The 22,658-nt window shown below is 35.2% G+C and overlaps 1 protein-coding gene and 1 pseudogene across 2 annotated transcripts; both read right to left on the bottom strand.

Moving 5' to 3' along the window:
• Nucleotides 1-639: 639 nt before the first annotated feature.
• On the bottom strand, nt 640-3,117 carry LOC143599872 (cyclin-D4-2-like; annotated as a pseudogene). The gene is made up of 5 exons (XR_013147372.1): nt 2,765-3,117; nt 2,083-2,172; nt 1,703-2,006; nt 1,498-1,607; nt 640-969 (listed from the first exon to the last, which is right to left on the bottom strand). The product of XR_013147372.1 is annotated as a cyclin-D4-2-like (transcript).
• Nucleotides 3,118-17,039: 13,922 nt separating this feature from the next.
• LOC143599873 (nucleobase-ascorbate transporter 4-like) lies at nt 17,040-21,062 on the bottom strand. Its single transcript, XM_077077722.1, has 14 exons — nt 20,757-21,062; nt 20,559-20,656; nt 20,317-20,493; nt 20,131-20,231; nt 19,269-19,344; nt 19,095-19,154; nt 18,840-19,018; nt 18,660-18,756; nt 18,489-18,575; nt 18,038-18,096; nt 17,853-17,944; nt 17,696-17,773; nt 17,464-17,624; nt 17,040-17,384 (listed from the first exon to the last, which is right to left on the bottom strand). Exons 1-14 carry the CDS (start codon nt 20,848-20,850, stop codon nt 17,166-17,168), a joined length of 1,578 nt encoding a protein of 525 aa, XP_076933837.1. The 5' UTR covers nt 20,851-21,062; the 3' UTR covers nt 17,040-17,165.
• Between the last annotated feature and the right edge of the window lie 1,596 nt (nt 21,063-22,658).

Consider the following 22,658-nt stretch of genomic DNA (forward strand, 5'->3'; position numbering starts at 1 on the left):
TCCTAAATGTATTTCATGTGACTTGAGAGAGTGATTGACAAAAACAAATATAGTCAAACAAGCAAATAAAAGAAGTGATCCTTTACTAATATTTTTTATATCTAAATGTATTTTTTTTACAGAATATAAATACGAGAAAATTAAAGTTATGTATTATTTCATGTGACTTTACTGAATGATTGGCAAAAAAGTAGTCAAACAAGCAAATAAAAAGAAGTGATCCCTCATTAAAGTTTTTATATGTAAATATAATCTTATACAACTAAATAAAAGAATAATAATCAATGGCCGGCAAACACAAAACCTTTAAACAGTTTTGGATTAAAAATGTTTTGGGTTCAAGTTCCACGAACAAATTAAAAGAATAATAAAGTTTTGTGAAAAATCCTTTTACATATTACAAATTACCAATTGGGTTTTGAGACAAAGTCTTTAAGGAATTAAAAAACTTCCTCGTTAAAAAAAAGGTAAAAAAGAATAAAGAATGGATGATTTTAGAATGTGTTTAGTGTTTATATATCATAATTATTCCAGCTAATTGACCACTTCACATCCAGCTATCAATAATTAATAATATTAATATATAATTTATATATCATATAAAAACTTTAATTTCAAGTTTTCAACAAAAAAAAAATAAAAAATAAAAAAGTTCACTTTGTTTTAAACATGATATAATATAGTAATAATATATAAAATATAAGAAATTGCTTGCTTCCCTATGGCTCTTGTTCCTGAACATTAGTCTGTCCTTGCTCGTTTACCTTCTCTTTCTTCCTCCGGCAGTACCTGAACCAAATTCCGGTCATCGGAACGGGTGTCACAGCTAACACATGTAGCCGCATCCAGCACACCGTCAGGACTGGGCGGCGGCGGGTGGTCAGCTGGTCTTGTGGCTTTATGATCGACCGAGGGGCACGTGTCGACCAGATACTCCTCCATTAGTTGATGACAGCTTCTCACCATTTCCTGTAGAAATAAATCAATTATTATTATTAAATCATGAATTAGTCGTTTTTTCAATTTATCACAGCTTTTCATGCGTCAAATTTCACACTTTCTGTCAAAAAGGTCAAACTAAATCACCAATAATAATTTTGTATCAAATTGTCGGGCGTTATTAATGCCACTTAGGCATGTTAACGTCCTAAACATTACACAGTCTGTATACAGACGGGCGTTGAAGCGGGCGTCACACTTGTTCTCTTACCGTTAATGTCTTAACACCCCCATGAATATAGAAAATCAAGTGGGGTCCACCTCCAAACGCATGTTAGTTAAAAAGTTGATTAGTTAATAACTTGCTGTTCATGTGGTGTTGACGTGACGCTTTAACTTTGTTTTTCTAGTTAGTCAATACCAGGTAGCCTAAGTGTATAAAATGTCGGATAAGTCTTTCGTATTTTAAAAAGGTGTTTTTATAACATTAAAAAAATATGTAATTTAGGAATATAGTTAGAGAATGCGTTTTTTTGTTAGATAAAAATAAATAATTACTTTGTCTACTTTCTCGTAGTAGCTCTCTGGTACCTCCACACCTTCGCCTGCGACGGATATCACCGTCGCTGCCGCAATCACTGACGGCCTAAACCTCAAAAAGTCCATAACTGCCCACATTCAACAAAAACCGATAATTCAACAAAACAAAATTAAAACAATGAAATAATGTAAATGGTCATGGTTTGTAGACGGGTTTAATTACCGCGAATGGTTTTAACGATAATATCCGAGCATTTCCAATGTAAATGGTCATGGTTTGTAGACGACGATTGCGGGAGCTTAACAATGAAATAATGGAGAAAGTCAAATGGAGTGACCGATCGAAGCCTCCATCTGAGATTCTGCATTATCAAAAGCTCCATTCGTTGAATGGACTTGGGTTCGAATACGAACCGAGGGTCCGAAACTTGGAGATCCAATAGCAAAGGTACCTCAGGCTCTTCCATTTTAGCAGCTAATGAAAAACACGCCACTGATAACAATTGAAATTTCCATTGTCTATCACACTGTGTTCACAAACCTCATTATCATTGGTATATACAATTTCAAATAGACTGACTATACATATATTAATGTATATACCTCCAGAGAGGCGTTCGAGGAGAGAAACCGATCGAAATAGTTGACGGCAAGTATTGCAGTTGTAGGATGAAACCGGTAATGAGCGTGAGCCTGCATTCAGATTAAAATTAAAGAAAGTAATGCATACTATATGCATGTATATGTAAATACCATCTTAGAATACATGACAAATATTAATTCATACAAATTAATAATTATATGTAAAATTATATATCAAAGAATTAAAAAAATACATATGTAAAAACTAATATACAGTTAGGATTCAAATATATATTCATTATCATTTAATGTTATTAGAGTTCCATTAGTCTTTGATTGATAAAGATAGTTGCATAGATTTTAAATTATACCCAAAAAGGAAAATAAAAACATAATTAGATTCTTAAAATTTTCTTAAAGCACATAATAATTTAAAATTATTATTTTCTTTAAAAAAATTAATCATTATTAGCATAATTATTTTCTTTAAATTAAATATGTTTTATTAGTCTAACTATTATTTATCTATTTACTATACAAATTAATAAATTATTATTAGCATAATTTGCTTTATAATACATGTGTTTTAGTATTCTTTGAAAATAAATAATTAACTATTAGTAAATTAATATTTTCTTTAATAATAAATAAACCATTATTAAAAAGAAAAGAATTAAGAAAACAAAAAAGCAGCAAAACATACATTGAGAATCCAGTTGATGGAATCTTGCCGGTGGGTGACGTGGACGGAGCCACGTCGGCATCGGAGGAGATAGTCCGGCGGTGGAGAATGACTCCGTTCGGCGGCGATGAGTGAGTCAATGACAGCATCTTCGATCGGCGGCGGCTGGTGGTAGTTAACGACATCATCGGAGATAAATAAACCACAATATTCGGACCGATCAGACATGGTGAATAATAATAATAATATTGTAAAAAGAAACAAGGCTTAAAACAACGGTGACGGCATTGACGGCGGAGACTGGTGGTAGTACGGTGGTGGAAGGACGCATGGTTTATGGTTCTGGAAACGACATGTTTTTTAATAATAATAATAATAATAATAATAATAATCTCTTTTTGTGTCTGTGAGTTTGTTTGTGAGTAGTATTTAAGGTGGAGTGAAAAAAATATGTTACAGATGAGAAATGGGATCAACGGCTGGTGTGTGATGGAGTAGGGTAAAAAGTGTGTGGTGCAAAGTAGGGGAATATATGGTCGGGTTAATATTTTGGCTCGGGAGGTGTGTCTTGACTAGTCAACTAAACCACTGGGGTGTTTTGGATCATTCACATTATTGGGGATGCATTTGTAAGTTGTAACAACTCTTCAATTTATTGCATTTTCATCTAAAATTATTATTATTATTAATATAATATCAATTTAATTCACCCATGAGCAATTAAGGTATTACCTCATGACACACACAATATTTTATATATGTGTAGAAAAATTATGCAAGAAATAAAATTATAGTTAGAAGTTGAGATATCAATCTAAGAGCATTCATATCCTAGTTATCAAAAATTATGAGTGGAATTTTTATAATGTAAGAATTGGTTTAGAATGTTGTGAAAGAAAGAGAGAAAATGTAGTAATTTTTTATGTATTTGAAAAATTCATGTTCATCCTCTATAATTTTTTTATTTTTTTAGAATGTTTGTGTGTAAAGGAAAGAGGAAATGTAATGGTAAATATATAAAAAAATATTATTTAATTTAATAAGAAAGGGGAAATGTAATGATTTTTATTGTAATTTTGGATTTGAAGATAAAGAAGGGATGTGAATGCTCTAAGGCGTGCTTGGTAGCCTATTGATAGATCTATTAAAGGGGTGTTTGTGATTCCTTATTTTCATCAACTTATAACTTATAAACTTTTTGAAAAGTTAATAAAGTGTATAAGGTGTTTGGCAAACCATAAGGACTTATGAATTTTAACTTAATGAGAAGGCAAAATAAAGGGGTTTTGAAAAGTTAGGAATTTGTAACTTATTAACTTAATAAGTTTGATTTACCTATTACACTCTTCCAACCCTCAAAACTCATTACACTCCTTTTAAAAAAGAGTGTCCTTATTAGTCATTTTGGTTTTCCCCAACACATAAGCTAATCCAAACATGTATTTAAAAACTTCTTTTAAAAAAAATCATAAGTTAATAAGATCTTTTAACAAAAAGTCCCTTTTTGCTTAAATAAGCAATCCAAACACACCCTAAGTAGCTACATTTGAATCGGTCGGATGTAGTGTGTGTTTGGTTCATTGAAGATGTAAGGATTGGTTTAGGATGTTGTGAAAGAAAGAGAAAATGCTGTAATTTTCTATGTATTTGAAAAATTCATGTTCATCCTTTATAATTTTTGTAATATTTTTTTAGAATGTTTGTGTGCAAAGGAAAGAGAAAATGCAATGATAAATGTATAAAAAGTTATTATTTAATTGAATAATAAAGAGAAAATGTAATGAGTTTTATTGTAATTTTAGATTTGAAGATAAAAAAGGGATGAATGCTCTAAGGCGTGCTTGGTAGCCTCTTGATAGATCTATTAAGTAGCTACATTTGTATCGCTCGGATGTAGTGTGTGTTTGGTTCATTAAAAGACATATATTAATGGTTTATGAAGTGATTTGAGCCTCTTAATGGTTAAAATTTAAAGATGTACTGAATGATTCTAAGATTACCTTTTAATTAATCAGACCTTATAATGAATGATCAACACAAAATTATAAACAACCTCAGAGTCATTGAGTAGATGTAATCAATACATTTAAATTATAATGACAACTTGTAATCACCAACATATTAAAGTATCAAGATTTTAATGAAAAACAATAGTTTGGTCTTTTGTGAGTAGTTTTTTTGAAGTAAAATGTGCTATTAGTAGAATTTATGTTACTATTACTAATTAATTCGAAGTTACAAATAAGGTTTATTAAGTTACTTCTTCATTGATTTTTCTAATCAAAAGTATTGTTAATCAAATACCAAAATATCTTTATTCATATTTCTTTAAATGCATCAAATTTTAGATTCATGTATTGCATACACCAATTCATGTATTGTGTAGGTGACATTACAAATATTTATGTGAAAATCATGCAACTGTAGGTTATTAGCGTGATATGCACTTAATGTGGAAATAAGAAAATAGTTTATTTTTATTTTTTTTTGGGTGTAGGTTCATATGTGTAGAGGTATGCGGTATTTATTAATTGTGTATGTTGAAATTTTATGGTGTGTAAATTCATAAATGTATTGTGTATGTGGTATTACGAATTAATTATTGAACTGGAAATATTATGAGATTTTTGTTTAAAACTGAAAATGATTTATAATGAACAAATTAAGCTTGGATTAAAAGACATAAACAAACAATTTAAATATAATAATATAATGATTTCTAATCTTGTTTTAAAAATGAATATTACAAAAAAAAAGATATATGACTAACATATCCTTTTAATTACTAATTCGGAAAATAAAATGAAATTACGTGATTAGTAAGAGTCAATTCTCGCTGTAACAACTACTTCCTACATGAACTTGACTCTTTCTTTCACAATGATTTCCAATCATTGTAAAACACATGTTAATATCCTTTTGTCATATCATAACCATATTTCATTATTTTTTTTCTTTTACTTGCTACATATATTGAGCGCCAATGTCATATCGATATATCGATGGAAAGTGTATTCTTACCGCATTGTGTGAGGGAATTCAGCTAGATGATCATATTAATCAATGATTGAGATATTTGGGGTGCATGGACATAATTGAGAAAAGCAAAAACTGTTAAAATTTTTATTTTATCTAGTTCCATCATTTTTTAAACATAAATAAATTCTATATATTCTATAAGTTTTTGTATTTTTGAAAAAAATACACCACACGGTGAGTATATTTCTTTATTTTGAACACAGTATACTTAAATCGATTTTTAATGAAAACTTCAATACTAATGTGTACGTACAATGTGTGTGATTCGACATTCGTTGTGTAATTATAAATATAGTTTGTCTAATTGTTTATATAGGTTGTGTAAATATGCGTGCCCGTTAAGAGTTTATGTTGCGTAATTATTTATATATTTTGTATAACTTGTGTGTAGTTATAGCGATTACGCACGCTAAATCCACTTTATAGAATGCACCTACAAAAGGTCTACAATTTTATTGAGATGTGCATGTATTACATACTTGACATAAAGTAGTTAAATATGTATTAGGGTATATAATAGTTTTTTTTTATTGTCGTATAATTATATCTACGGATTCGACTTAACCAGAAAAAAGGTCAAACTCCCAAAATTGTATTTTACAAAAGTTAGTCCTAGATTTATATGTTGTCACTCAACAATCGTTTAATCCTCATCATGTACCTGCCATGTGAGGCTATTTTGATCATATTGGCCTCTCAAAACATGTGAACCTATTTTGTTGTGTTAAGGTAATATCTTACTGTCTTTAAAATTTTATTTGAAAGTGATAAATATTATATAAAAAATTTACAATTTTTTTTATAAAAAAAATCTATGTAAAAATTTGACTATAAATTAACAAAAGTCAATTTTAGGTGTCAAACATGACTAAATCTAAGTAAATTGACTTAGAGCATTCACATCCCACCCTATGTATACTTGTGAGTGGATCCTGCATATTGTATAATGTGGTTGTGAGTGGAAAAAAGAGAAAAATGTTATCGTTCATCTATATATTTAGGAAGATACTATTTACCTGTTGATTTTTTAATATATTTTGAAAGTGTTTGTAAGTAGATGAGATAAAAAAAAGTAATCATAAAGGTATAAAAATATTTTTAATTGAAAATGAAAGAGCATATATAATGATTTTTATTGTAATTATAGAGATAATGATGGAGGTGGAGGACTATGAATGCTCTTAAACCCCCCAGAAGTTAAAGCTAAAGCGGGAGATGGAGTACCATAAACCTACAGTGAAATTAGAATATTGATTCGTGAAAAAATCTAATGATCATTAAAGCAAACTATAAACAAATCATTAAGAAAGTGTATTTACAGCTGTAAAAGTCGCATCTTTATAAAGTTAACAACTTGTTTCCAGAACATCCATACGTTACTTATAAAAATGAAATTTGACCAAAACATGGCACGCGACATGTGATAGATAGCATGGCGTAAGTTGTTCCAATACATGGTTAAAAAATAACCCATCATATACCAAAGTGCATATAAACAAGCTTGATCATACAAGCAAATACATAATAAGGCTATTGCAGAGGGCACGATTTTTCTTTCTGTCCTCACTTTTTTTTCTAGTGTCTAGATTTTTGTTTGCTTTACGTCAAAATTTTTGAGCTTGGCGAGGGTTTATCACTAAAGTTCCAATTGAGAACAAATAAAATCACCAAAGTTCCAAAACTAATTTCAATCAAGTTTCTTGTTTAATCAATAATTAAGTTTCAAATATTTCCCATTGATCAAGCCACCGAGGATTTGGTCTTGCTATAAATAGCACAAAAATTCAACTCTAGTGTATTCACCTAATAGCATTCTCATCCTATTCTCTATCCTTAACTCTAAAATTATACTAAAACACACTACATTTTCTTTCCCCCTTTCAATTAAATAATATTTTTATACTTTTATCTGTATCATGTATCTTTCTTTCACTCATAATAACTCTCAGAATATATTAAAAAATATAGGGGGTGAACAGTAGCTTTTCAAATATACAGAAAAAACACCGCGTTTTCTAAAATAAAAAAAAAATTTCACTCACAACACCCTAAATCACTCTCTAAACTATAAAAACACTACACACATAAAATAGGGGGTTAGATGAGAATGCTCTAAACCACATATATTTAAGGCGACCAGCCGACCACCATAAAATCATCAAAAGTCAAAGTGAGCGATCAGCCTAACTAAACCAAAGTTTGTTTATTAATTGAAGTTAAGACGACATTCAATTCTCTCAACGAATTACACATCTCGACATTAATTGCATACTTATTATTGCGTCATATGTCACACCCTCAAATTTTCACTTGGGGGTTTTACCGCGAGCCATGTGACACACCAGGATCCAAACACTCGTCATGTTGAACAACCGCATATGAATTTATATATGCTGTTTATCCTTATTCAACATGAGTAGTGGAAATTATTCAAATTGTTTAAAAACCTGCGAAAGCAATTTAAATGTATATAACGCGGAAGCAAAAGTAAACATGTGCAATACAACTCAAAATGGTTATCGGAGCATGCAAAATAACATGTTTGTGAAAATGATGAGACTCCAAATGCATGCATGCTGAAAGATCCAATGTGTTTCCTAAGAGACCTGAGAAAAATATATACTAAAGTGTGTCAATACAAGGTTGGTGAGTTCACAAGTTTTAATAAAAGTAAGTGTTGTCAGATAATGCATAATTTAATTATATATTTAGGTAGCTAGCCTGTTTACAAGTTACTAAACGATTGAACCGAAGCTGCCGAAGTATGTTTGGTGCCTCCCACCATGCCTATCATAAACAATGGTGTAGATGCTAGGCCAATGTTACACATGTTCGACTCCCAGTCGTGCTGGCGCGACTAGCCTGGGTACTCAAAGTTATCGTGTTAATCTCGTTCTAATAGCTTAGTGTGTAAGGACTTTCATAATATGTGTGTGTTTAGTACACAAGTGATATAAAGGAAGTGCAAAATCTAAGAGAAAGCGTTCATGTTTTCTCCTTGAAAAACGTATGCAAAAGAAGTGGTGACTCACCTTTGGTTGCGTGTATTCAAAACGAAAGCAAATAGAAATAGGTGCCCAACTAATCGCTACCCATTACAACTAATCGCTACCCATTACAGGACATCGATGATGTCTGGCGACTCTACACTGATGGAGCAGCCAGCAACGAGGGCTCAGGCGCAGGGTTAAAACTAACCAACCCAGCAGGCCAAGAATACACTTACGCTATTCGACTGGATTTTCCAAGTACGAATAACGAAGCTGAGTATGAAGCATTCTTGGCCGGGTTGAGAATTGCGCGGAAGATGGGAGTGAAGAACTTGGAAGCCCACGTGGATTCCATGTTAGTAGCCAACCAAATAAACGGGACGTACACGGCCGTAAACGACACAATGGCCCTGTACCTCGCGCAAGCGAAAACCCTTATGCGCGATTTTAACGATTGTAAAGTCATACACGTCAAGCGTAGCGAAAACAAATCTGCGGATGCGTTAAGCAAGCTTGCGTCATTGGCCTTCACCCACTTGGGAAAGGACATCCGCATTGAACTCCTTGGAGCACCCTCAGTCCCACACAAGGAAATCTGTGTCATCCAAACCGGCACAGAAACGTGGATGACACCAATAATAAATTACCTTGCGGCGGGTATACTACCAGAGTCAAAAACACAGGCAAGAAAAATACGCTGTAAAGCACTGAACTATCAACTCATCGATGACATCCTTTACAGACGTAACTTTCTTGGCCCACTCTTACGATGCGTGGACGACCAAGATGCTGGCTACCTCCTAAGGGAAGTACACGAGGGCATCTGTGGGATACACGCAGGTCCACGCGCTGTCGTAGCTAAGCTAAACAACGCAGGATACTTTTGGCCGGTGATGCATACGGATGCGCTGGCATACATCAGAAAGTGCAGGTCTTGCCAACTTTACGCGCCCAACACGCATCGCCCGAAGAATGAACTTGTTCCAGTCACTTCTTCATGGCCATTTCAGAAGTGGGCCATCGATGTGACAGGCCCATTTCCCACAGCAGCAGGGAACGTTCAGTATCTAGTGGTCGCCATCGACTACTTCACCAAGTGGATAGAAGCAAAACCCTTAGCCCAAACAACCGCAAAACATATCAAAAAATTTATTTGGGAATTTATTATTTGTCGTTTCGGGCTTCCACAAAATTTGGTGAGCGATAACGGCACCAACTTTGCTGACAAGAAGCTACAACAGTGGCTGAAAGAACTTCAAATCACCCACACCTTTACCTCAGTGGCGCACCCACAGGGTAATGGTGAGGTGGAAAGAGCAAATAAGAGCATCGTCGACGGCATAAAGAAAAGACTCTTGGAACACAGATCCGGCTGGGTGGACGAACTTCCACACGTCCTTTGGGCAAACAGAACGATGAAAAAGGCAAGTACGGGAGAAACCCCGTTCAGCCTCACTTATGGCACTGAAGCCATGATCCCGGTCGAAATTGGTCTACCCTCACCAAGGGTCATGATTCAACCAGAAGACAATAATGCAGAAAGACGGTTAGACCTTATGCTAACTGAAGAACGCAGAGACTTAGCCGCAGCGCGTGAAGAGAACTACAAGCGACAAATGCAAAAGTACTACAACACGCGGGTAAAACTCTGCAACTTCAATGTCGGAGACTACATACTGCGTAACAACGAGGCTTCGAACCAAGAACGCCCAGGAAAGCTGGCCCCGGTCTGGGAAGGGCCATACATTATCAAAGAAGTTTTGGGAAAGGGCGCATACCGGCTCGAAAGGCTCGATGGCACCCCCATCCCAAGAACATGGAATGGAGCTCAATTACGCAAATGTTACATGTAGATCAATTCCAAACTTATAAAGAAAAGGCCCAGAGCCACTTCTAATGGAAATGATTCTCCTTTCACATTGTGTTGATAGCTTTACCTTTATACTTATGAACTTTCCACACTGATACGCCGGTATTCACCGCATAAATAAGTGGGGAAGTTGTTGCGTGTGGACGGCGGCGAAACCCGCATAAACACAAAAAACGGCAAACCTTCACGCAGGTCAGTTATAGGTGAAGATTGGTCATCCCACTAAATGAAAGTGACGGTCCTATCCGCACAATCATGATAGAGGAAACTGAACACTAACCTATTGACAATCGCGCTTCGAACGGTTAACTTATTCAAAACACTCGGAAAATTGCTAAGTTAAACTAAGTATGCATGCGCGAATCATATATTGTTTATGAGGCAAAACAAGTGCCAAATTAAACTATAATATGCATGAGCAAGTCATACAACGTTTATAACGCAAGTCAAAAAGATTCAAAAGTAAGCGGGACTATACCCCTTACCTTGGCAACCAAGTAACTATAAGACGGGTGCGGGTACAGTGTCAAGGCAAAACCCTTCACATACTTAGCACCCGCAGGGAATTGAAGCCAAGAATACCTCGGCAACCAAGTAACTATAAGACGGGTGCGGGTACAGTGTCAAGGCAAATCCCTTCACATACTTAGCACCCGCAGGGAATTGAAGCCAGGAATACATTGGAAGTAAAGTAACTATAAGACGAGTGCGGGTACAGTGTCAAGGCGAAACCCTTCACATACTTAGCACTCCGCAGGGAATTGAAACCAAGAAGGATCTTCTGGGCCATGCTTGCGGAAAGGGATATAACATTCCCGCATAGCGGGAACGTTGAGAACTAGATTGTTGGAAGCTCTAAGATGGAATTGGTTGTTTAACATAATTGATCACTATGTTTAAAACTACCAAAACCCCGTGGAGAATCTACACAAATGAAACTTAACGCTCCCGACGTGCGAGGAGGTTACACACCTACCCGCATCATACCCAAAGATCAAGCAGAACAGTGGGAAATTCTGCACGTGACATTAGGAAACCCGCGGGAAGAATCCCCGCGGAGACCTTAAAACTAAACCCTTTTCAAAACCCCTTTGCTTAAGTCCAAAAGTTCACCTCACTTATTAACAATTCATGAGAAGAACATTGGACTGGGGGGACTTGAAGAGGTAGGTCCCAGCAGAGCCCAGTTGGACCCGCAAGACTCACCTCAAACAGAGACGTCTGCGCAGTCGGACCCGCAAGACTCACTTTAGAGGGACGTCTGCGCAAAGACCAACTGGATCCGCAGGACCCACCATGCTCAGAGACGCGACGTCCTTACGCGCAGTACACAAGCTGCTCCCGCAGGAAACGCCTCCCAATGGTCGACGTACTCCGCCTGTTCCCGCAGCTACGGATACTAGCCATCAGGGAAGGCTACCCGCACAGCAAGGCTACACGCACAAGGCACTAACTCTCAAATAATTCAGTAATGTCACCTGAAGAAGGAATGAGCAAGCCGGGAACACTCCCGCCCAAAGCCGGGAACACTCCCACCCAAAGCCGGGAACACTCCCGCCCAAATGAGCCAGTCCGTACGATACTGGAGGATCTTTTGTACTGTACCTGCCAAGGTATGGACAAAAGATCTGACCAAAGCTGCGACAGCTCACTGACAACAGTACGACGGGCAGCACACTCTAGTACTTAAAGTCACTATCAGCCGCTGCCTACTCACCAACCCCTGTCGGGGCACATCCATAGCCTGCAGTTGGTGGAAAAGGAATAGTACACAACCGGCCTGGTCACTATCAGCCGCTGCCTACCCACCAACCATCAGCATGGCACGTGCGTAGCCCACAGTTGATAGAACATGAATACTATTCACCCAGCTGTACCTGCTTGGAAACCTACCTTCGGCTATAAATACTCCAACACCTTGGAACGGTATCATTATCTTATATCTTCATATATTATCTGATATCTTCCCTCTAGCTTTTTCTCTTAATATACACTTATATTCAAGAGCAATCTAGTCTGATTCTCACGCCGGAGGGTGGTCACAAGGAGGTACCCCCCCTTCTCAGTGACGAGCTCACGGTGTCTGTTTTGCAGGTCATCAGAAGAACAACCATCTTTGCCGGACCTTACCCTCGTGGGAAACATCTATTTAACCCCCAGATTATCCGTAATCTGCCCGGGGTCGATTAGTGTTTCTTCAGTGCCCAACTAATCGCTACCCATTACAAGTGATGACTATAAGTGTGTGTCTTTGTAGGTTCACGAAATCCATGTATTTAAAAAATCTTAAACTTAATGTTTAAACTCACACAATTGACCAAGTTTGACCTGATAACCCGTTGCTGATTCAATTAGTGTTTAGATATTTATTTGTGATCACATGGCAAATATCATACTTTATCATCAATAAAGTTTTTGTTTTTAGTAAGCCATGCATGGAATTCTAATTTCCAAGAATTCTACACACCAATACTTCTAAGCATGTTAATATATCAAATCTAACATATCTAGAATGTTTTACATAAGCATGCATGTTAACTTCATCAATCCTACACATCAAGAGTCATAAAGTTTTCACATTGACAACTCATGACTTAGCATGCATAATCAACACATTTCATATGTCAAGCAAGTATATATCATTCAGGTGAGCTAGTAGGGTCCTATACGATCATACGAGACTAACATTCAAGTTTCACCATTTGAGTCATTAAAGTTTCTATTTACAGAAACCTAAATTCGTATGTTGCAAACACATTATCAACTCATAATCAATTCATACCAAATAGTTTCATGCATCCTAACTAGTATGTTTAAACCAATCATGATAATGTTTTATGTCTAACATGAAGTCCTACTTATCTCATCTTTAACAAAGTTTTCAATTGTAGTAACCCTAGCAACACACTAGATTTTTACCATTCAAGTCATCTAAACATGTTAGAATCACCTAACTACAACATATAATCAACAACGTTCGTTAGCACATCAAGATAATCATTCTAGAATCCCACAATATCAAAAAGTTTCCTATAATGGCAAGTTAAGAACAAGCAATCAAAACAAAGTTTCAATCATAATAATAGCATCTATACAACATACTAACAAATATTAAACCATTAGACATGAGTTTTATTTCATAAAATTCTTATTTGGACAGGCTAGGGTTTTATCAAGAATCATACAAATCTTAAAAGAAAACATGAAATTGAGAGTTAAGAATTTCGTGTGCTAATTCCTAGAGGTTAGATACGATCTCTAGTACTTCCAAGCACCTAAAAATCTTAGAAATCGCTCAATTGTGTGTGCGTGTGTGTGTGTTCGTGTGGTAACGGTTGTGAGAGGTTATGAGGCAACTAGGGTTTGGTATTGAGTTTTAAAACAACAATCCAGTTTGATGCATTTTTCGCGTGTCGCGAACCAGAGTGAGCCCAGTATTATAATATATATATATATGTGTGTGTGTGTGTGTGTGTGTACAGGCCCGGCTTAAGGGGAGGGCATGGAGGGCTCAAGCCCCAGGCCCACTCTCCCTAAGCGCCCATAGATTTATAAAAGACTTATATATATGTATTTTTTTGGACCAGGCCCATCACTCCCCTCACTTTTACAATTAAAAATAACAATAATAAATAATAACAACCAGCATCAATCAAATGCCGCTCCCCCTAAAGGTCCACATGTTTTTATTCTAATGTTTTGGAGTTTGTAATTATCTGTATTTCATATTAATTAATTAATTCTATTAATTAATATAACATCGGTTAATCCATAGACTTTTTTTGTTAATTTTTTCAATATATATATATTATCCCCCTAAAGCTAAACATTTATCAGTTAATAAAAAAACGTACAAATATAAAAATAGAAGAAGAGTTAAGTAAACGCAAATAGAGAAAATGTGAAGATACACATGTTTTCAGGGTAGCGGACGATCAACAATGTTCTAAGAAAGACTTAACGGATTGACGATTATTACTATTTAGAACGATGTTTTAGAGATCAAGGGTCATTAAAAAAAATGCTTGTGGAGCATTGGATTCGTTTAAGTATTTTTGTTTGATCATTTTGCTAAAAAAAATTTGTTTATTATTACTACTATTATTATTATTATTATCACATTTGTCTAAAATATATAAGAGTTTTTGACTTTTTTTGTATTTTTAAGGCCTTTTGTTTTTCATGTCCCAGGCCCCAAGTTTTTTTTGTATTCTCGGAGACGGCCCTATGTGTGTAGGTAGGTTTGAATGTGTGTAGCTAAGACATAAATACAACCAACCTACATACATGTAGGTATCATCATAAGAAAGGTAGTGAAATTAGAGATTAATTGAGTTAAACATTCACTTCTCGCACTTCTCGCTGTAATATCACTTCTCGCAAGATCTATCCCCTATATCTATAATATATATAAACGAAAACATAAAAATCCTACGTGTCGCGATGTGGTCGCTCCCCCTTTTTTTGGAGTCGCCAGATTTGCTTGATTTTTAAATGGAGACTTCTCATGCATTTGACCCGGATTCATGGGTATGGGTCTTACCAAACCCAGATATTCCTTAAACGGGTTATAATATCTCATTAAATTAAAAATTATTCTCACCAAATTATTGATGTAAAAATCCTATAAAATAGGATATAATAAAAATTAATATCTTATTTATTTTAAAAAAGATATATATATATATATATATATATTATTTAAATTAAAAAACCAATTTGATAGTAAAAAAATAAACGGGTCTTGGGTCTCATCAAACCATAAATATATTATTAACTTTCATAAATATTATTTATAATTAAAAAACCAATTTTATAGTAAAAATAATAAACGGGTCTTGGGTCTCATCAGAACCATATAGCTTTTAAATCGAGTTATAACATCTCATTTATTTGTGAAACAATTATCATCAAACCATAAATATATTATTAACTTTCATACAATAAAAAAATATAAATTCAAAAATAAATATATATTAGAACAAACAATATAAAACAACCTCGTAATACGGGGGGAATAAAAACTAGTGCGTGTATATATATATATATATATATGATTGATTTATTTTGAGAACCACTTTGAGTTTTAAGAACTCGAAAGAACTCAACGTAACAATTTTTTTTTCGAATTTTTTTTACACATGTGTAATACGTAAGTGTAAGTGATGTACAAAAAATTACGGTATTTTTTTACACACCAAATCGACTTTTTACACATGTGTAACTAACGTTTAAACTTGTGTAATTATCAAAAATACTTATTCTCTCTCCTGCTTCATTTTTAAATTAAATTTAATCCCAGTCACATATTTCATATCATTTAATTAAATGTGTGGTTCAAAATTGAGTTCTTAAAGTTCTTAAAACTCACCATGGTTCTCAAAATAACTCTCCCCTATATATATATATATATATATATATATGATAGAATATAATAATCCTTAACATACAAAAATACATATATTCACGAAACTGATCCATGATATCACATCCCAACATCTCGGAATTATAAATACATACCCAATTAATCATCGATTCACTGAAAAAAATGATTTGGATCGTTACTTGATCAATTTTTACTTTTCTTCGCGAAACTCGTTTTTGAGTTTATTACGATATTCTTGAGCGTTTTTGTATCTTGGCTTGAGCATTTTTGTATTTTGGCTTGTGCGTTTTTGTATATGCTTTGAGCCTTTTGTTTTTGCCTTTGAGCGTGATTCGCGTGCGTTAAGATAAATCATGGATTGTTGTATGTTAACCTGACTCTACACCCCCCCTACACATTAATAATTCCCTCTCTTATATGTATCCAGGGATGAACAAATGGTATCGGTATTACCGACTTTTTGCTTTTGGTATCGGTATCGTACCCGGCCGAGCATTTTCGGTACTGGTATCTATTTTTGGCAAATTTTGATATCGGTATTTTCGATACTGGCACCGAACTCATCCCTATATTTATCCCTATTTCTCCTGTACAGGAATGCCGTATACATATACCAACACCCTTTATTTCCACGGGTGGTTATATACAAACACTAGCCCCCTGGTGTGTGAATAAGGCTATACGGCTCGTATAGGGCCTATACGAGTCGTATAGCCATAAATGTATTGACATGCGTACAAAGGTGACAGTGTGGCAGCTTTTTGCAGTCTATACGAGCCGTATAGATTTTCCAACTCATATATATAGTATGTCAGAATGTACTTGGCTATGCACCTATACGAGTCATATAGACCATATATGACTGGTATAGGCTCTCCTGGTGTATGAATAACCTACCTGGTGTATGTATAACCCGAGCCTATTTCCACACCAAATGCATATGCGATGACATGACATACCGCATAACATAAACTACACTTACACGATCAAGCAAGATCCATCTAAGAATAATAAGCTAAGGTGCTCTATTATAATTGGCACCAGGAAAAGATACATTCTTGATATAAAAATATTACAATCATATTCACAAAAACACAAGCCTGCAAATTGGCTAAATGGACAAACAAAAAAACATAATTAAACAGAGGGAAAATACTTAGAAAGACCATAAGGAAGTGAATAGAATTCTGCACTTCTAACATCTCTTTCAAAGTACTTAAACTTTCCCCACCAATGTCTTCCACCATCTGTTCTAACATCTTTGTGGTTGTAACCGAGAGTCCGGTCAAGAAACATGCTAACAAAGGCGGCTACAGTGGGCGGAGATGTAAATATCACAACCATTAGTTCATTGAACTGCATAAAAATAGGATAAAATAAATATTAAAGACAAGATTTATTATGAAAAATGGTTGCGGAAAATATTTGTAAGTACCCAAATGGATCTACTGCGAACAGGGCCGTTTCCGGTTGTTACTATGTAACCGTTGAAATATTGTGGGACCGAAAGTCCCATGAAGAGTGAGAAACCTAGTATGAACTTTGTTCGGTAACTGTTAAGGTTGCAGAATTGAAGTAATCCTAGACCAGCAGAAGCTGCTCAAAACCATAATCAATAAAAACAATGAACAAGTTATCTGTTATTAAAGGTGAAGAGTTATACTTACACATGTAGGCAAACAAGACACAATATAGAGCTCCAATGATCGGTAACGGTATAGAAGCAATGATTGCTCCGAATTTTCCTAGTAAAAAAATCATCAAGATACATAAAAGTGATAATATCTGATTGCTAATTATATACCAGGAGCTAGTAGAACACACCAAAGACGGAAAAGAAGAACATGAATCCTGCAGACATCTGAATCACTCTTCTGCTTCCCACTTTAGTGACAGCCAAAAGGCCTACATTTTCACTATCAAAAACGCCGCAAAAAGACATCATTAATGAACAAAAATAAAAGAATCCGTTTTTAAAAATATGTGTGCGTTTTAAGTTGATTTTATACACTGATGCAGTTGAGCCGATTCCTGTACCCCATACTCCATCCATCAAGATACCAAGTCCCTGTAAGATTTCATCCAAAGTGATTAAACACATTTGTAACTGAGCAACTTTAGAAGTGACATCAAATAAATGATAATATTAGCGGGCTGCTATACAATAATACAAACACCACCCCAAAAGGTTGCACTATTTAGCGTGTCACATCATACATGCCATATGATGTTGTAGGGGCCCCATGAAGTTGTACAGGCCGTATAAAGTTATAGGGGTCGTATGAAGTTATACGGCCGTAGGCAATTCAAGTCAACACACTAGAGCATGTCATATCATACGGGCCATGTGATAGGACAAAAGAAGGTCATAAAAAACTACATCCATCACTCTGTTATATGGCCCATATGATACGCTAGTGGTGTTCTTTTTAGACGCAACTTAATATCATCACTTCTCACCAGCCAAGCAGCACCTCGGCTTAAAACTGAAGACGGTACATGTGTGGCACTCCCATATCTCGCTGCTGCAATGAAAGTTCCCGTCGACTGTAAACAAGATAATAGATTAGAACTTATGAAACGGGATACGTGAACATGGGATCACTAATTAGTACTTATATATAATCAAACCTCAATAAGAGACACGAAAGCCGCTGCTAGCATTACAAAAGCATCTCCAGCATGAAGAGTGGGTTTACCCCATTGGAATGGATAAGGAAACTTGATCCTGCAGAACCATGCTACTTATCAAAAAGTCCACAAAAGTTATTGAGGAAAGTCAACTATGCCACTATGGTACCATTGTCTCACCATGCAGCACCACTTACTAGACCAGAGCGGTCCACACGGCAGCTGAACTGAGTGTTGGGTGGTCTAGTTTTGTATGCGCCAGCTGCAGTTAGAAGGGATGCATAAGCACATACCGTTGATACAGAGATCAGGACAGCAAACCGATCAAGCCACTTTGATTTCGACAAGTAAGGGACATACTGCATAGTTCATTTATTTCTATAATCAAGTAAAGTTCATCCCAAGACGATAATAATGTCATGATCTTTGACTTACCTGGGAAAATAAGACTAGTAAAATCAACTCAGGAAGCCCAATCTCGATGCATTCAGCCAACTACAAAAGGTATGCGCGGTTTAGATTTCAGGGTGTAAATAGTTTTTGATCACCGGGCTCATGATCTTCCAAATAGGTTTGAATCAATGTATATTAAGGAAGTATTTTGATTACCAGAGGAAATCCTTGAGCATAAAGACCAATACCGACAAGTGTTACTAGAGGAACGGCGGATAAAGGGCTTAGAAACCTGCATCCATCGAATAAATCTTGAATCCAGTTTTGAGTGAAAATTTCAATCAGATGATTTAACGTCATTTAAATCATTGTATTATGATTAGATTTATATTTAAAGGGATTTATGTTACTGATTGGTGTGATTAAGATCATGTTCAATTGACGATTAAATTATAATGTACATTAATGCAAGTGGAGCGTACATCTGTTCGAGATTATTGTAATTTTAAGAAGTAAAAAACTTGGGAGTTCGAAAAGGTAGCCCTAGACAAACGTTGATCACCAGTTTTAATTGATTATCAATGATAAACGCCGGTAGTAAGTTATATTAATTAGTAGCAACTTGGTCCAGTAATGACAAACGTTCGTCAGTACTAAGTTACTATTCATAAGAAGCAACTACTAACAGTTGTAACCAGCGGTCACTAGCAAGTAGCAACTTGTGCATCGGTCGCAAGTTAGGTGATCAACATTAGCTACTATTAAGTTACCGCTGGGTTTTTTTTCCGCTGTAATAACCGGATAACTGCCGGCAGTTATAACCGCTAACTGACACATTATTATATAAATAGTTGTGATGTTTCAAAATAACGTTGTGTTCGATCGTCACCTATTTGAAAGATTTCAGTTTTATTCTGATAAGTTTTTTTTATCACATTGTTCTTGTTTACTCATTAAATTAACCGATTGACAATCGAGTCCTGAGGTAAAAAAACCCTACATTTCATAGTCCAATTCATTCTGTCATGTTTGATTTTGCATACTTTTGTGATATATTTGAAATTTATTAAAACCAAACCTGACCACAATTCTCCAGATACCAAGAAAGCCCAGCAAGATAGGAAGAAGTGAAGAGATCATAAGCGCTCCTTGCATTCCCCTCATCGTATGACGAAACCTCTGCAAAATCAAACCTCTCGTACCATGATTACTCGTAAAAAACTAACAGACTTCAATAACAAAAGTAATTAGCATAGAACCATACGTCAACCGGATCAAGGTAAAAGCTATAACGATTTTGTAAAGAGACATAGAGCATAGGAACGACGAATCTAAAAGATCCTCCGATCACCACTGGCAACCGTGTCCCAAACAATGTTTGCAACAATGTGTTAAATCCGGACACAAACAACATTGTTTGTATCAAATGAGCTTTCTCGACCTGCACATTAAAATGAATTATTTGAAAACCATTTAATTTCAAACTAACTGGATTTAGTTTCTTACATGGCCGCCGCCCATTGGTGGAACTATGATCGAAGATATAATAACAATGGTCCCCAGCATAACTAAATAATGTTGAAAAGCAAGAATAACGGCTTCGGCTACATAGCATAAAGTTCAAATATGAAACATATGTTATAATGTTATATGTACTAAATAAAAATATCATAGCTTTCTAACTAATAAAAAGGAAAAACATACCCCAAGGGGGGTTACTGTTGACACAAAACTCGACTCCTGAAAGCTGATCTTTCACCGGATGTGGGGCGAATTTATCGTCTTTTGGTCCTGTCATTTTGTACGCGCGTGTTCTTGAGAGCGAGCACGCGCTATACAAATGTATTCAATGGGTATTTATAAGTTATGACATGAAAGAGAAGAAGTTAAAAAATGGTGGATGATTGAAGGAAATGAATGGAAAGTATTATGATGGCAATATTTAGTATTAAATCAGGTGCGGTGTGGTTGAAGTTAGGATGGATTTTTGTGTTTACGAAACAACCTAATCTTACCAACAATATATGACCTTCACATTGTACGTAAAACATTAGGTTATCAAACCAAATTTTAATAATTATTTTCAAGACTTGAAATTTGGGTAAAGTTATGATTTAAAGATTTTGTATCGTTAATGTTTTTCGTTGGTTATATATCTATTGGTCAAATGTTTTTTGTATTGATCGAAAAGACAACCATAGGTAATGGCCCGGTGGGTTTAACTTTCTTTAAACGTGAGATACGCATGCTCGTGACGTTGGGTCGTATTTTTCTTATTTTAGTATTTATTATTAGTTTTATAAAAATTATATCAATTTTATTGGTAGTGTTGCAGTGTAGGGATGATATAAAAATTATATCAATTTTATTGGTACGGGTACCAAATATTTTCAATTTTTGGGATTGATACCAGTCTGTACCGGTACCATCCCGAGCTCATCCCTACACTACAACACTACCATTTTCTAAGTAGACCGAACGCCAAACTAATAATATCGGTTCGTTACTGGTACAATACCAATATTTCGTGCAAAATTCGGGAATACCAGTTTCATACCAAACCGTATCGGTACCGGTACCCATAAAAAAACGCTCAGCCCTAGTGTAATGGAAATTTAGAGCATCCATAACGCTGAACCTCCACAAACCGATACATCAGCGGCATATCAGATTCCAAACGTTATTAAAAAACTCTCACTTTCTTCCACAACACCAAACTTTCACAAACTTCATTAAAAAGTATTATAATATAATTGTGTGTGTGTATACACAACACACGTACGTATGAGAGAGAGAGAGAGAGAAAGATGGTGGTCGCACTTGATTTTTTGCCCATCTGTGGTCCGTGTACAATTCCAGCCGCATAAACCCCATTCCACGAACTTCCCTCCAAAAGCAGCTCCCTCCCTCCCTCCCGTCCGTCCATGCGCCACCTCATACAAACCATACCCACAACACTCACGTTGTGGGTGCTCATAGAATGTAGTTTGTAAAACATAAAACCCCTAAAATTTTATTACATGCTTTTTTTAAAGAATGAAGTGAACATACTTTTATTAAGAGGCAATGCCCGTATGAGATAAATCACTTTTTATAAAGTGATAAGTACTTTTTGCGGCCATGTGGTAAATGAGCACATGCACTTGCAACCTTAGTTTGAAAAATAGTCCACTTGTACCTTGATCTAACGTTTGCAAAAGCAATGAAGTATCTAGGAATTTTTTCTAGCTAGTTAGTTCAATGTTTTCAAATGCACTAATTTTATCATTGAAGGTATTATTAAACATGCGATATTACTTTATGAAGGGCGGTTCGGTAAAATCTCATGGGGTGGCTTGGAGGAGATTATTTTTAAATAATAATTTGTTTATTATTTAATTTGATAAGTTAGTCTTATCTTAATAAGTTAGTCTTATCTATTTAGTCCTATTTGTTTTTGAGTTAAATTATGTATTTGATATAGAATAGGATTGTGAACCGTGGGGTATATATGTATACCCTTGTATTGGTGTTTTGTTGAGTTTTTAGTTTGTCTTTTATCAATAAAGCATAATCATTAGTTGGTTTATTCTGGTTGTGTCAATTGCAATCAGTAGCTTGAAGATC

Source organism: Bidens hawaiensis, unplaced genomic scaffold, assembly GCF_021521415.1.
Source record: "Bidens hawaiensis isolate Kalapana, Puna unplaced genomic scaffold, B.hawaiensis_p1.1 tig00053018_1, whole genome shotgun sequence".
NCBI classification, from domain to species: Eukaryota; Viridiplantae; Streptophyta; class Magnoliopsida; order Asterales; family Asteraceae; genus Bidens; species Bidens hawaiensis.